General features: G+C 38.3%; 1 protein-coding gene across 7 annotated transcripts in view; it reads right to left on the minus strand.

Annotated features, from left to right (window-relative positions):
• osbpl1a (oxysterol binding protein-like 1A) overlaps positions 1–16,431 on the minus strand; it is a 176,556-nt gene that overhangs the window by 135,486 nt on the left and 24,639 nt on the right. For all 7 annotated transcript variants that reach the window (XM_062038758.1, XM_062038756.1, XM_062038757.1 and 4 more), the window contains exons 2-7: positions 6,055–6,184; positions 5,906–5,991; positions 5,766–5,840; positions 5,548–5,659; positions 5,378–5,463; positions 2,881–3,025 (exon numbers count right to left, since the gene is read on the minus strand). In XM_062038758.1, coding sequence (XP_061894742.1) covers positions 2,881–3,025; positions 5,378–5,463; positions 5,548–5,659; positions 5,766–5,840; positions 5,906–5,991; positions 6,055–6,178 — 628 coding nt within the window. In that variant the 5' untranslated portion in view covers positions 6,179–6,184. The remainder of the gene's footprint in view (positions 1–2,880; positions 3,026–5,377; positions 5,464–5,547; positions 5,660–5,765; positions 5,841–5,905; positions 5,992–6,054; positions 6,185–16,431) is intronic.

Genomic DNA, 16,431 nt, shown 5'->3' on the forward strand with positions numbered 1-16,431 from the left:
GCCCACGTACAGTACGCAGAGAGCTTCATGGAATGGGTTTCCATGGCCGAGCAGCTGCATCTAAGCCATACATCACCAAGGCCAATGCAAAGCGTCAATGTAAAGCACGTCGCCACTGGACTCTAGAGCAGTGGAGACGCCTTCTCTGGAGTGATGAGTCACGCTTTTCCATCTGGCAATCTGATGGACGAGTCTGGGTTTGGAGGTCGCCAGGAGAACGCTACATTTCAGACTGCATTGTGAGTGTGAAATTTGGTGGAGGAGGAATTGTGGTGTGGGGGTTGTTTTTCCGGAGTTGGGTTTGGCCCCTTAGTTCCAGTGAAAGGAACTTTAAATGCTCCAGGATACTAAAATATTTTGAACAATTCCATGCTCCCAACTTTGTGGGAACAGTTTGGAGCGGGCCCCTTCCTATTCCAACATGACTGTGCTCCAGTGCACAAAGCAATGTTACATAAAGACATGGATGACAGAGTCTGGTGTGGATGAGCTTGACTGGCCTGCACAGAGTCCTGACCTGAACCCGATAGAACACCTTTGGGATGAATTAGAACGGAGACTGAGAGCCAGGCCTTCTCCACCAACATCAGTGTGTGACCACACACTTGCATGCTAGCACTTCAAAGGGGAACTGCACTTTTTGGGGGGTTTTGCCTACCATTTAAAATATAAGACAAGAACACATATGTTTCTTTTTTTATGCATTCTAAATCGTAAATAAACTTTAGCAAAAGTCAGTTCGCAATAGAGTCAATGGGAGCTCTTCCATACCGCCCACAAAGCCCTCTACATAACCCTCCAAAAAATGCCAACAACACTCCATTCACATCTTTTGACCTGAATATTAACCAAGTATTAGCCATATTGTTATTATAAGCGCTTAAGTAGACGAAACAAATAATCACAGAGAGCTAACTAGCTAATCTTGCTATATTGACATACTGAGCCGGTGATGTTGCATCGCCTTTAAGTCGGTAAAAGTTAATTCTAGATTAAAAATCATGCCTCTCACCTGGATAGTAGAAGGTTGTGGCCATAAACCGAAACATTGTTCAACTTTGACGAGGAAGACACAAAAAGACGCCGGTTTGCGGCAAAAAAAAAAGTTTAACCCTTCGCGAGCATTATGATGAATCCTTTTTCTAAACAGGAATATATGAACATCCCAGTGAGAGCAGACATTATACAGTAAGTGATTGTTATTATGTTCATAATTTCTATATCTTCTTCAGCACTTAGCAATACTGCCACATTACATAATGCCAAGTGTTTCACTAAAGCTGCATCTGCTTAGCCCACAGCTTCGATAACTTGGTCATCCTCCATATATTCAGGCTCAAAAATATAAGGTTCTGGATCCCCATTTGTCCCAAAGTATTCTTTGTTGTCTCTCACGAAGTATGCCGTGAGTGGTAGGTTTGTTGTTGTCTAAGGGAAAAGCGAACGTTGTGATACGTTTGTGAAATTAATACGCCGCCATATGCCTAAAATGGGCAAAATACGTCAATATATCACGTTTCTATGAATGTGCCTGTTACTATGTTACATACAGTATATACTTTTAACCCTTCGCGAGCATTATGATTAATCATTTTTCTAAACAGGAATATATGAACATCCGAGTGTGAGCAGACATTATACAGTAAGGGATTGTGTTATTTTGTTCATAATTTCCATATTTTTTTCAGCACTTAGCAATACTGCCACATTACATAATGCCAAGTGTTTCACTAAAGTAAAAGTTAAAGTACCAATGATTGTCACACCCACACTAGGTGTGGTGAAATGTGTCCTCTGCATTTGACCCATCCCCTTGTTCACCCCCTGGGAGGTGAGGGGAGCAGTGCGCAGCAGCGGTGGCCGCGCCCAGGAATCATTTTTGGTGATTTAACCCCCAATTCCAACCCTTGATGCTGAGTGTCAAGCAGGGAGGTAATGGGTCCCATTTTTATAGTCTTTGGTATGACTCGGCCGTAGCTTGAACTCACAACCTACCGATCTCAGGGCGGACACTTTTCGATAACTTGCTCATCCTCCATATATTCATGCTCAAAAATATAAGATTCTGGATCCCCAATTGTCCCAAAGTATTCTTTGTTGTCTCTCACAAAGTATGCCATGAGTAGTAGGTTTGTTGTTGTTGAAGGATAAAGCATACGTTTGTGAAATTAATATGCCACCATATGCCTAAAATGGGCAAAATATGTAAATATCACATGTTTATATGAATGTGCCTGTTACTACGTTACATACAGTATTACAACTTTTAGAGCGCTACATAGGTGGAATAGACTTCCATTGACTCCATTGTTAGCTGACTTTTGCTAACATTTATTTACGATTTAGAATGCATTAAAAAAACATGTGTTCTTGTCGTACGTAAGGAATGTGAATGATAGGCAAAAAAAGCGCAGTTCCCCTTTAACATTTGCCACAAACCTGGTGTTAAAATGTCCCTAATTATATAGGTACAGCTTGGTTGGTAGAGCGGCCGTGCCAGCAACTTGAGGGTTCCAGGTTCGATCCCTGCTTCCGCCATCTTAGTCACTGCCGTTGTGTCCTTGGGCAAGACACTTTACCCACCTGCTCCCAGTGCCACCCACACTGGTTTAAATGTAACTTAGATATTGGGTTTCACTATGTAAAGCGCTTTGAGTCACTAGAGAAAAGCGCTATATAAATATAATTCACTCTACTAATTCACTTCACTAATTCTGTGCTGGGAAGTCAGAAATACCCCCAAAATGCTCCGGTCAAACATAAACAAAAACCATGGCTGACCACCAGGTTAATTAGGGATACTTTTTTTTCAGAACTTATGAGTAAAATCAATATCTAGTTTTACGATGTACAGAAACACAAAAAAAGATCGTGCATTACCATTCTTGTTCTTGACGTCGGGACGAGCGCCGCCCCTCAACAGCTTGGCGGCACACTGCGTCTGGCCTCGATAGGCTGCACAGTGCAGAGGAGTGTTACCCAGCAGGTCTGTGCACTGGATGTCGGGCGCCTTCTTCTTGTTCAGCTGCGGTGATCACACAGAAATAATAAAAACACTCACACAGATGCTTCTGTTGAGTCCCGGAGGTTTTTATTATCCCGAGTCGGCATATCTTCAATGGGATTTTTAGACTCTCGGTTTGAGTTGGATGTTTATTTTATGGGATTCCCATGTTTAGGTAAATAAGTTATATTATGGATTGTTTGGTAGCTACTAGGGAGAGTAGATGGGTAGATAGTACTCCACAATATATATTTCTAAACAACTCTGAAGACATGACAATCTACAAAACTTAAAACCAGTGAAGTTGGCACGTTGTGTAAATGGTAAATAAAAACACAATACAAATTCTTTTCAACTTATATTCAATTGAATAGACTGCAAAGACAAGATACTTAACATTCGAACTGGAAAACGTTCTTATTTTTTGCAAATATTAGCTCATTTGGAATTTGATGCCTGCAACATGTTGCAACAAAGCTGGCACAAGTGGCAAAAAAGACTGAGAAAGTTGAGGAATGCTCATCAAACACTTATTTGGAACATCCCACAGGTGAACAGGCTAATTGGGAACAGGTGGGTGCCATGATTGGGTATAAAAGCAGCTTCCATGAAATGCTCAGTCATTTACAAACAAGGATGGGGTGAGAGGGTCACCACTTTGTCAACAAATGCGTGAGCAAATTGTCAAACAGTTTAAGAACAACATTTCTCAACCAGCTATTGCAAGGAATTTAGGGATTTCACCATCTACGGTCCGTAATATCATCAAAAGGTTCAGAGAATCTGGAGAAATCACTGCAAGTAGATTAATAATCAATTTTTACAGTCTGTCCCTCATAATGTTGACAAAATAATAGAATGATAAATGACACAATATATTACTGCATATGTCAGCAGACTAATTAGGAGCCTTTGTTTGTTTACTTACTACTAAAAGACAAGTTGTCTTGTATGTTCACTATTTTATTTAAGGACTTAACTTCAATAAGAAACATATGTTTAATGTACCCTATGATTTTTTGTTAAAATAAAGCCAATAATGCAATTTTTGGGGTGCCCTTTATTTTCAAAAGTACAGAAAAGTACCTAAATAATTTTAATACCGGTACCAAAATATTGGTATCGTTACAACTAGAGATGTCCGATAATATCGGACTGCCGATATTATCGGCCGATAAATGCTTTAAAATGTGATCTCGGAAATTATCTGTATCGGTTTCAAAAAGTAAAATGTATGACTTTTTAAAACGCCGCTGTGTACACGGACATAGGGAGAAGTACAGAGCGCCAATAAACCTTAAAAGGCACTGCCTTTGCGTGCCGGCCCAGTCACATAATATCTACGGCTTTTCACACACACACAAGTGAATGCAAGGCATACTTGGTCAACAGCCATACAGGTCACACTGAGGGTGGGCGTATAAACAACTTTAACACTGTTACAAATATGCGCCACACTGCGAACCCACACCAAACAAGAATGACAAACACATTTCGGGAGAACATCCGCACCGTAACACGACATAAACACAACAGAACAAATACCCAGAACCCCTTGCAGCACTAACTCTTCCGGGACGCTACAATATACACTCCCCGCTAACCCCCCAGAAAACCCTCCCCGCCCCCAACCCCGCCCACCTCAACCTCCTCATGCTCTCTCAGGGAGAGCATGTCCCAAATTCCAAGCTGCTGTTTTGAGGCATGTTAAAAAAAATAATGCACTTTGTGACTTCAATAGTAAATATGGCAGTGCCATGTTGGCATTTTTTCCTATAGCTTGAGTTGATTTATTTTGGAAAACCTTGTTACATTGTTTAATGCAGTGGTCTCCAACCTTTTTGTAGCTGCGGACCGGTCAACGCTTGAAAATTTGTCCCACGGACCGGTGGGGGGGTCCGTGGGACAAATTTTTTTTTTTTTTTTTACATAAATAAATACAATCATGTGTGCTTACGGACTGTATCCCTGCAGGCTGTATTGATCTATATTGATATAGAATGTATATATTGTGTTTTTTATTATGATTTCATAAAAATAAAAATAAAATAATTTTTTTTTTTTTTTTTTTTTTTTTTTTCTAAATTTTTGTGCGGCCCGGTACCAATCGGTGGTTGGGCACCACCGGTTTAATGCATCCAGCGGGGCATCACAACAAAATTAGGCATAATAATGTGTTAATTCCACGACTGTATATATCGGTATCGGTTGATATCGGAATCGGTAATTATGAGTTGGACAATACCGGATATCGGCAAAAAAGCCATTATCGGACATCTCTATTTACAACACTAGTATAAAGTGTGATGTTCTGATGCTGGCGGTGTTTAACATGCCGTATGGAAGGTGTTGTCATTAGCATGCAGCACTAACCAGCTCAGTTAGAGTTGATAAATCGCCTTCTCGTGCCGCTTCCAGAAGTTTCTCCTCTCGCTTCCTTTCTTCGGTCCTCTCGGCCGCTGTCGCCGGCGAAAATAGAAACAAAACAGTGCGTCGCCCCGTCGGGTGATGACGGAGTTTGCCGTGTTTTCTGAACGCCTCACCTTCCAGCATGCTCCCGATCTCCGCACTTTGGGTGACATCTTTGGGGATCCGAGCCGTCCCGTTGATGACGGTGGCGCACGCGCCGTAGTGCAGCAGCAGCATGACAACCTCCTGATCCATACGGGATGATTGATTGATTGATTGACTCAGCGGGTGAACACATGCAATCGCACGCGCGGAGCGGGAAGAAGAGCCGCTTGGTGATGCGTTCAGGTACCTTTCTTCCCGTGAAGGCGGCTTTGTGCAGGGGAGTATCGCCGATGTTGTTTGGCAAGTTGACGTCCGCTCCAGCCTGTCAGCGTTCACGGGCGTTGTTGGTTATTGTTCAACTTTTCGACGAATAAGAAGAAAGGCTACCTTAAGTAGCTCCTCCACGACGTTGGCGTGTCCAAAGTAGGAGGCCAAGTGGAGAGGCGTCCATCCCAGGTTAGACTTACTCTTACCTGGGCAATAACAAAAAAAACGGCGAGTGACAGCGGAAGGACGCCATTTTTATTATGACATACCTTTACAGTTGATGCTGAACTCCGTCTCTCCCTTGATTTTGGACAAGAGGAGCCTCTGAAGGCCGGCTAGGTCTCCATTCCTGGCGCAGCGCAGGAACTGCTCGTCCGGTTCCAGCTCCTCCATGGATACCTGAACATGAAAACACAAAAAAAACAAACACTTTAGAAGACGATTAGTCTGTTGTCTAAATAAGCTGCAGAAGTCCAAATGTTTTTTTTGCCTTCTAAGAATGTTTTCATAGTGGAAAATGACTTATTTGTAAGTTAATAAGCAGTAGAAGCATTTAAAGGGCTACTGAAAGCCACTACTACCGACCACGCAGTCTGATAGTTTATATATTAACGATGAAATCTTAACATTGCAACACATGCCAATACGGCCGGGTTAACTTATAAAGTGCAATTTTAAACTTCCCAGGAAACTTCCGCTTGAAAACGTCGCGGTATGATGACGTATGCGCGTGACGTCACGAGGTCAAGGGAAGTGTTTGGACCCAATTCAAATACCTCTGTTTTCTTCGACAAAATTCCACCGTATTCTGGACATCTGTGTTGGTGAATCTTTTGCAATTTGTTTAATGGACAATGGAGACTGCAAATAAGAAAGTTGTAGGTGCGATCGGTGGAGCGGCGGACTACAGCAACACCAACACCAGGAGGTTGTGTTGTGTTTTGAGCAGGATAGCAGACGCGCTACCGTGAGTACGACCGCCGCCGCATCTAAGTTAGCTTCTGTTTTTTTAGCTTCGCCAAGCTGAATATTATTAATCGTGTATTTACATGTTCATGGTTTAATAGTATTTTTGATCTTCTGTCTATCCATCCAGTCAGGTTTTTTTTTAATTTAGTTTCTATCTGCATTTGAGACTGATGCTATCACGTGGCTACGTTGCTAGGTTAGCTTCTATTTTTTTTAGCTTCGCAAAGCTGAATATTATTAATCGTGTATTTACATGTTCATGGTTTAATAGTATTTTTGATCTTCTGTCTATCCATCCAGTCAGGTTTTTTTAAAATTTAGTTTCTATCTGCATTTGAGACTGATGCTATCACGTTGGCTACGTTGCTAGGTTAGCTTCTATTTTTTTAGCTTCGCAAAGCTGAATATTATTAATCGTGTATTTACATGTTCATGGTTTAATAGTATTTTTGATCTTCTGTCTATCCACCCAGTCAGGGTTTTTTTTTATATTTAGTTTCTATCTGCATTTGAGACTGATGCTATTACGTTGGCTACGTTGCTAGGTTAGCTTCTATTTTTTTTAGCTTCACAAAGCTGAATATTATTAATCGTGTATTTACATGTTCATGGTTTAATAGTATTTTTGATCTTCTGTCTATCCATCCAGTCAGGTTTTTTTTAAATTTAGTTTCTATCTGCATTTGAGACTGATGCTATCACGTTGGCTACGTTGCTAGGTTAGCTTCTATTTTTTTAGCTTCGCAAAGCTGAATATTATTAATCGTGTATTTACATGTTCATGGTTTAATAGTATTTTTGATCTTCTGTCTATCCACCCAGTCAGGGGTTTTTTTTATATTTAGTTTCTATCTGCATTTGAGACTGATGCTATCACGTTGGCTACGTTGCTAGGTTAGCTTCTATTTTTTTTTAGCTTCGCAAAGCTGAATATTATTAATCGTGTATTTACATGTTCATGGTTTAATAGTATTTTTGATCTTCTGTCTATCCATCCAGTCAGGTTTTTTTTAAATTTAGTTTCTATCTGCATTTGAGACTGATGCTATCACGTTGGCTACGTTGCTAGGTTAGCTTCTATTTTTTTAGCTTCGCAAAGCTGAATATTATTAATCGTGTATTTACATGTTCATGGTTTAATAGTATTTTTGATCTTCTGTCTATCCACCCAGTCAGGGTTTTTTTTTATATTTAGTTTCTATCTGCATTTGAGACTGATGCTATCACGTTGGCTACGTTGCTAGGTTAGCTTCTATTTTTTTTAGCTTCGCAAAGCTGAATATTATTAATCGTGTATTTACATGTTCATGGTTTAATAGTATTTTTGATCTTCTGTCTATCCATCCAGTCAGGTTTTTTTTTAAATTTAGTTTCTATCTGCATTTGAGACTGGCTACGTTGCTAGGTTAGCTTCTATTTTTTTTAGCTTCGCAAAGCTGAATATTATTAATCGTGTATTTACATGTTCATGGTTTAATAGTATTTTTGATCTTCTGTCTATCCATCCAGTCAGGTTTTTTTTTAATTTAGTTTCTATCTGCATTTGAGACTGGCTACGTAGCTAGGTTAGATTCTATTTTTTTAGCTTCGCAAAGCTGAATATTATTAATCGTGTAGTTACATGTTCAGTCACTGTGAATGTCCATTTCGCGTTCTCAACTCTCATTTTCAAGAGGATATAGTATCTGAGGTGGTTTAAAATACAAATCTGTGATCTACAATAGAAAAAGGAGAGAGTGTGGAATCCAATGAGCCAGCTTGTACCTAAGTTACGGTCAGAGCGAAACAAGATACGTCCATCACTGCCTCTCTAGTCCTTCACTGTAACGTTCCTCATCTACGAATCTTTCATCCTCGCTCAAACTAACGGGGTAATCGTCACTTTCTCGGTCCGAATCTCTCTCGCTCCATTGTAAACAATGGGGAATTGTAAGGAATACTAGCTCCTGTGACGTCACGCTACTTTCGGTACAGGCAAGGCTTTTTTTATCAGCGAGCAAAAGTTGCGAACTTTATCGTCAATTTTCTCTACTAAATCCTTCCAGCAAAAATATGGCAATATCGCGAAATTATCAAATATGACACATAGAATGGATCTGCTATTCCTGTTTAAATAAATAAAAATTCATTTCAGTAGGCCTTTAAGTCCCATCTTAAATCAATCAATCAATCAATGTTTATTTATATAGCCCTAAATCCTTGTCTCAAAGGGCTGCACAAGCCACAACGACATCCTCGGCTCAGATCCCACATCAGGGCAAGGAAAAACTCAACCCAATGGGACAATGAGAAACCTTGGAGGGGACCGCAGATGTGGGGAACCCCCACCCCCTGGGCGACCGGTGCAATGGACGTCGAGTGTATCTAGCATAATATTGTGAGAGTCAAGTCCATAGTGGATCTAACATAATAGTGAGAGTCCAGTCCATAGTTGATCTAACATAATAGTGAGAGTCCAGTCCATAGTGGATCCAACATAATAGTGAGAGTCCAGTCCATAGTGGATCCAACATAATAGTGAGAGTCCAGTCCATAGTGGATCTAACATAATAGTGAGAGTCCAGTCCATAGTGGATCTAACATAATAGTGAGAGTCCAGTCCATAGTGGATCTAACATAATAGTGAGAGTCCAGTCCATAGTGGATCCAACATAATAGTGAGAGTCCAGTCCATAGTGGATCCAACATAATAGTGAGAGTCCAGTCCATAGTGGATCTAACATAATAGTGAGAGTCCAGTCCATAGTGGATCTAACATAATAGTGAGAGTCCAGTCCATAGTGGATCTAACATAATAGTGAGAGTCCAGTCCATAGTGGACCTAACATAATAGTGAGAGTCCAGTCCATAGTGGATCTAACATAATAGTGAGAGTCCAGTCCATAGTGGATCCAACATAATAGTAAGAGTCCAGCCCATAGTGGATCTAACATAATAGTGAGAGTCCAGTCCATAGTGGATCCAACATAATAGTGAGAGTCCAGCCCATAGTGGATCTAACATAATAGTGAGAGTCCAGCCCATAGTGGATCTAACATAATAGTGAGAGTCCAGTCCATAGTGGATCCAACATAATAGTGAGAGTCCAGTCCATAGTGGATCCAACATAATAGTGAGAGTCCAGTCCATAGTGGATCTAACATAATAGTGAGAGTCCAGTCCATAGTGGATCTAACATAATAGTGAGAGTCCAGTCCATAGTGGATCTAACATAATAGTGAGAGTCCAGTCCATAGTGGATCCAACATAATAGTGAGAGTCCAGTCCATAGTGGATCTAACATAATAGTGAGAGTCCAGTCCATAGTGGATCTAACATAATAGTGAGAGTCCAGTCCATAGTGGATCTAACATAATAGTGAGAGTCCAGTCCATAGTGGATCTAACATAATAGTGAGAGTCCAGTCCATAGTGGATCCAACATAATAGTGAGAGTCCAGTCCATAGTGGATCCAACATAATAGTGAGAGTCCAGTCCATAGTGGATCCAACATAATAGTGAGAGTCCAGCCCATAGTGGATCTAACATAATAGTGAGAGTCCAGTCCATAGTGGATCTAACATAATAGTGCGAGAGTCCAGTCCAGACCTGGGCATTCTGCGGCCCGCGGGCCGTATCCGGCCCTTTGTGCGTCCCTGTCCGGCCCGCGTGAGGCCAATTATAAATTACAAAATAAATTTTAAAAAGTATCTATGTCGAGTGTGCAATACAACGGTGCTGCTTTTGTTTTGAAAATCGTTATTCGTATTACTTCCGTGTGGACGTATGCGTGTGCGTGATTGTGAGTGAATGTGAACAGCTGCAATTACAAAATAAAGTTGAAAAAACATCTATGTCGTGCGCGCAATACAACTGTGCTGCTTTTATTTTGAAAAGTATTATTTATGGGCGTGTGTCCGTGTGTAACCTGCGAGTGAAGGTGCACATGCAGCGACAAGTGATGCACGGTTTACACCCGAGACGCTAAAAAGAGAAAAGTTGATGAGGAATGGCGTGTTTTCAACAAGACATGAACTGCAAAGCAACGTTCCCTCTAAGGTGCGTGCCTGCGCAATTGCGCACTGCTCAAGCGTCCGCTGCGCGCAGCAAGTATATGCCGCGCACCAAATCAAATCCCATCTGGATTCTAAACAAAATAAACATATTTATTCTATGGAATTTTGCAATGCAACTTTGAGTGACAGTGACAACAAGCGGCCCTAACGGTGTTCGTCAACACCGTTCAATTGAACACCGTTCAATTATTGTAACGTCTATCGAGATGCTTCGAGGACAGGAATTATATCGATCACTTTATTGAGCAAAACTGTTTATATTCGGACATAACCACACCAAAAACATGAGTAAAACAATTCTATCTCGAAAAACTAGTAATTTTCTGCCGTACAAACCAGGCCAAAACCAACTTGTCATCTGTCACCAACACACATAGCACTAAACCACTGGTGCGTTTATGGCCGCACAAAAAGTCGGACAACTCAAACACCACACAAAGTTACACTATGACTCCTCAGTCATACGTGTGCTTATTTTACTGTCATTTATTATTAATGTTAATTTATTTATATTAGTCATGGAATGCTGTTACACACACTATGCTGAAATATTACTATTATTATTAATTATTATTATTATTATTATTTATCTTACGGTATATATAAAAAATAATATTGAGCAAAATTTAATTGAAATATTGTCGATGTGGCCCTCCAGCAGTGCTCGGGTAGCTCATGCGGCCCCCGGTAAAAATTAATTGCCCACCCCTGGTCCAGTCCATAGTGGAACTAACATAATAATGAGAGTCCAGTCCATAGTGGAACTAACATAATAATGAGAGTCCAGTCCATAGTGGATCTAACATAATAGTGAGAGTCCAGTCCATAGTGGATCTAACATAATAGTGTGAGAGTCCAGTCCATAGTGGAACTAACATAATAATGAGAGTCCAGTCCATAGTGGATCTAACATAATAGTGTGAGAGTCCAGTCCATAGTGGAACTAACATAATAATGAGAGTCCAGTCCATAGTGGAACTAACATAATAATGAGAGTCCAGTCCATAGTGGATCTAACATAATAGTGAGAGTCCAGTCCATAGTGGATCTAACATAATAGTGTGAGAGTCCAGTCCATAGTGGAACTAACATAATAATGAGAGTCCAGTCCATAGTGGATCTAACATAATAGTGTGAGAGTCCAGTCCATAGTGGATCTAACATAATAATGAGAGTCCAGTCCATAGTGGATCTAACATAATAGTGTGAGAGTCCAGTCCATAGTGGAACTAACATAATAATGAGAGTCCAGTCCATAGTGGAACTAACATAATAATGAGAGTCCAGTCCATAGTGGATCTAACATAATAGTGTGAGAGTCCAGTCCATAGTGGAACTAACATAATAATGAGAGTCCAGTCCATAGTGGAACTAACATAATAATGAGAGTCCAGTCCATAGTGGATCTAACATAATAGTGAGAGTCCAGTCCATAGTGGATCTAACATAATAGTGTGAGAGTCCAGTCCATAGTGGAACTAACATAATAATGAGAGTCCAGTCCATAGTGGATCTAACATAATAGTGTGAGAGTCCAGTCCATAGTGGAACTAACATAATAATGAGAGTCCAGTCCATAGTGGAACTAACATAATAATGAGAGTCCAGTCCATAGTGGATCTAACATAATAGTGAGAGTCCAGTCCATAGTGGATCTAACATAATAGTGTGAGAGTCCAGTCCATAGTGGAACTAACATAATAATGAGAGTCCAGTCCATAGTGGATCTAACATAATAGTGTGAGAGTCCAGTCCATAGTGGATCTAACATAATAGTGTGAGAGTCCAGTCCATAGTGGATCTAACATAATAGTGCGAGAGTCCAGTCCATAGTGGAACTAACATAATAATGAGAGTCCAGTCCATAGTGGATCTAACATAATAGTGAGAGTCCAGTCCATAGTGGATCTAACATAATAGTGTGAGAGTCCAGTCCATAGTGGAACTAACATAATAATGAGAGTCCAGTCCATAGTGGATCTAACATAATAGTGTGAGAGTCCAGTCCATAGTGGATCTAACATAATAGTGAGAGTCCAGTCCATAGTGGATCTAACATAATAGTGTGAGAGTCCAGTCCATAGTGGATCTAACATAATAGTGTGAGAGTCCAGTCCATAGTGGATCTAACATAAAAGTGAGAGTCCAGTCCATAGTGGATCTAACATAATAGTGAGAGTCCAGTCTATAGTGGATCTAACATAATAGTGAGAGTCCAGTCCATAGTGGAGTTAACATAATAGTGAGAGTCCAGTCCATAGTGGATCTAACATAATAGTGTGAGAGTCCAGTCCATAGTGGATCTAACATAATAGTGCGAGAGTCCAGTCCATAGTGGATCTAACATAATAGTGCGAGAGTCCAGTCCATAGTGGAACTAACATAATAGTGAGAGTCCAGTCCATAGTGGATCTAACATAATAGTGTGAGAGTCCAGTCCATAGTGGATCTAACATAATAATGAGAGTCCAGTCCATAGTGGATCTAACATAATAGTGCGAGAGTCCAGTCCATTGTGGAACTAACATAATAATGAGAGTCCAGTCCATACTGGAACTAACATAATAATGAGAGTCCAGTCCATAGTGGATCTAACATAATAGTGAGAGTCCAGTCCATAGTGGATCTAACATAATAGTGAGAGTCCAGTCCATAGTGGATCTAACATAATAGTGCGAGAGTCCAGTCCATAGTGGATCTAACATAATAGTGCGAGAGTCCAGTCCATAGTAGAACTAACATAATAGTGAGAGTCCAGTCCATAGTGGAACTAACATAATAATGAGAGTCCAGTCCATAGTGGATCTAACATAATAGTGTGAGAGTCCAGTCCATAGTGGATCTAACATAATAATGAGAGTCCAGTCCATAGTGGATCTAACATAATAGTGCGAGAGTCCAGTCCATTGTGGAACTGACATAATAATGAGAGTCCAGTCCATACTGGAACTAACATAATAATGAGAGTCCAGTCCATAGTGGATCTAACATAATAGTGAGAGTCCAGTCCATAGTGGATCTAACATAATAGTGACAGTCCAGTCCGTAGTGGATCTAACATAATAGTGCGAGAGTCCAGTCCATAGTGGAACTAACATAATAGTGAGAGTCCAGTCCATAGTGGAACTAACATAATAATGAGAGTCCAGTCCATAGTGGATCCAACATAATAGTGAGAGTCCAGTCCATAGTGGATCTAACATAATAGTGAGAGTCCAGTCCATAGTGGATCTAACATAATAGTGCGAGAGTCCAGTCCATAGTGGATCTAACATAATAGTGCGAGAGTCCAGTCCATGGTGGAACTAACATAATAGTGAGAGTCCAGGCCATAGTGGAACTAACATAATAATGAGAGTCCAGTCCATAGTGGATCTAACATAATAGTGAGAGTCCAGTCCATAGTGGATCTAACATAATAGTGAGAGTCCAGTCCATAGTGGATCTAACATAATAGTGCGAGAGTCCAGTCCATAGTGGATCTAACATAATAGTGCGAGAGTCCAGTCCATAGTGGAACTAACATAATAGTGCGAGAGTCCAGTCCATAGTGGAACTAACATAATAGTTAGTTACCTCCGAGGTCTCTCATTGTATCCCATTGGGTTTAGTTTTTTTTTGTCGTTGTGGCTTGTGCAGCCCTTTGAGACATTTGTGATTAAGGGCTATATGAGTAAACTTTGATTGATTGATTGATTGATTTAATAAAAATCCAAGTTTGTCTTTCTGCTTGTTTCCATAAGGGTTGGCCACAGGGAGTCAGTCGCATGATAGATGTGGTTTGAGTTTTTAAGCTGGATGTCCTTTTTTGATGCAACCTTCCCATTTAACAGGGCTTGGAAGTCAAACACCTAACTTCTGCACAAATGGCAGCAGTGAGTGGCTAAAATAAATAAATCAACTAATTTACATAAACTATACAATGAAATTATACAATAATTATTATTTCAACAATTGAAAATTAAGAAAAAAAAACTGACGTATTAAATAATTGTATACCATTAGATAAAATACACAAAATTAAAAAAAGGATTAAAATGATTAAAAATAATTATTTTATTGAAGTAGAATATTGTATAATGTATTTATAAATTCTTAACTCGACCAATCTATGTATCGGAATCATGTTTAAGTGTATTTTTTGTATTTTCATTGTTTCAGTTTTAAATAATAAAAACAAATTTATGTTATGGGTAACTACACATCATTTTTTTTAAATATATTTTGTTTGAATTAGGTTGCCAACATTTAAGTTATGTATTTTTATTTTTTATTGGCAGCTTGAACAGCCGAAGGACGTGACTTTTAAAAATTATATGTTAATAGTAATAAACTTTAGGGCATATTTTTATGTTTAAAAGCTTTTGGACTAAGAAACAGCACAACTGTTTTTTTTTTCCAAAAAGCATTTTTTATATTTTAAAACTTTAGAAGCAACCTAATTTGCACAACTAATATATATATATATATATATATATATATATATATATATATATATATATATATATATATATATATATATATATATATATATATATATATATATATATATATATATATATATATATATATATATATATATATTTTTTTTTTTTTTTTTTTAAATCTGACATTCCAGAGTATTTAAATGATTAAGAATAAGTATTTTATTGAAGTAGAATAGTAACTTATATATAAATGTTTCTACCAAATTATGTATTAGAATCATGTTTGTGTAATTTTGCGCATTATTTCAGTTTTAAATAATAAAATCAATTCATGCTATGGTTAACTTTTCATTATTCTTTAAACTGTAGTTTGTTTAAATAAGGTTGCACGACATTCAAGTTGTGTAATTTTTGTTTTTATTGGCACCTTGAACAACCGCTCATAAACAAACTCCATCCATCCATTTTCTACCGCTTGTTCCCTTTGGGGTTGCGGGGGGCGCTGGAGCCTATCTCAGCTAAATGACTTTTAAAAATGATATTTTAATAGTAATACACTTTTTTAAGGCATATTTTTATATTTAAAAGCTTTTGGACAAACAGCACTATATATATATATATATATATATATATATATATATATATATATATATATATATATATATATATATATATATATATATATATATATATATATATATATATATATATATATATATATATATATATATATATATATATATATATATATATATATATGTGTGTGTGTGTGTATATATAATATTGAAAAGCATATTTTCTATATTTTAAAGCTTTTGAACCAACTTAATTTGCACAACTAATAATAATTTAAAATAATCTGACATTCCAGAGTCTCTAAATGATTAGGAATAACTATTTTATTCAAGTAGAATATTTTCAAATCTACATATACATGTTTCAACAATCATGTTGACATGTATTTTTGTGCATTATTTCAATTTTAAATAATAACATTAATTGAATGCTGTTCAAATAAGGTTGCACTACATTCAAGTTATGTAATTTTTTTCATTAGCATTTTGAATTACAGCGCATAAAGGAAGTGACTTATTTTTTTATAAACATTGTAACGCATACTTTATGTTTAAAAGTTTTTGAACTAAACAACAGCACAACTAATAATAATAATAATATATATTTTTAAAAGGCATAT

This window comes from Entelurus aequoreus, linkage group LG27 (genome assembly GCF_033978785.1).
Source record: "Entelurus aequoreus isolate RoL-2023_Sb linkage group LG27, RoL_Eaeq_v1.1, whole genome shotgun sequence".
Taxonomy (NCBI): domain Eukaryota; kingdom Metazoa; phylum Chordata; class Actinopteri; order Syngnathiformes; family Syngnathidae; genus Entelurus; species Entelurus aequoreus.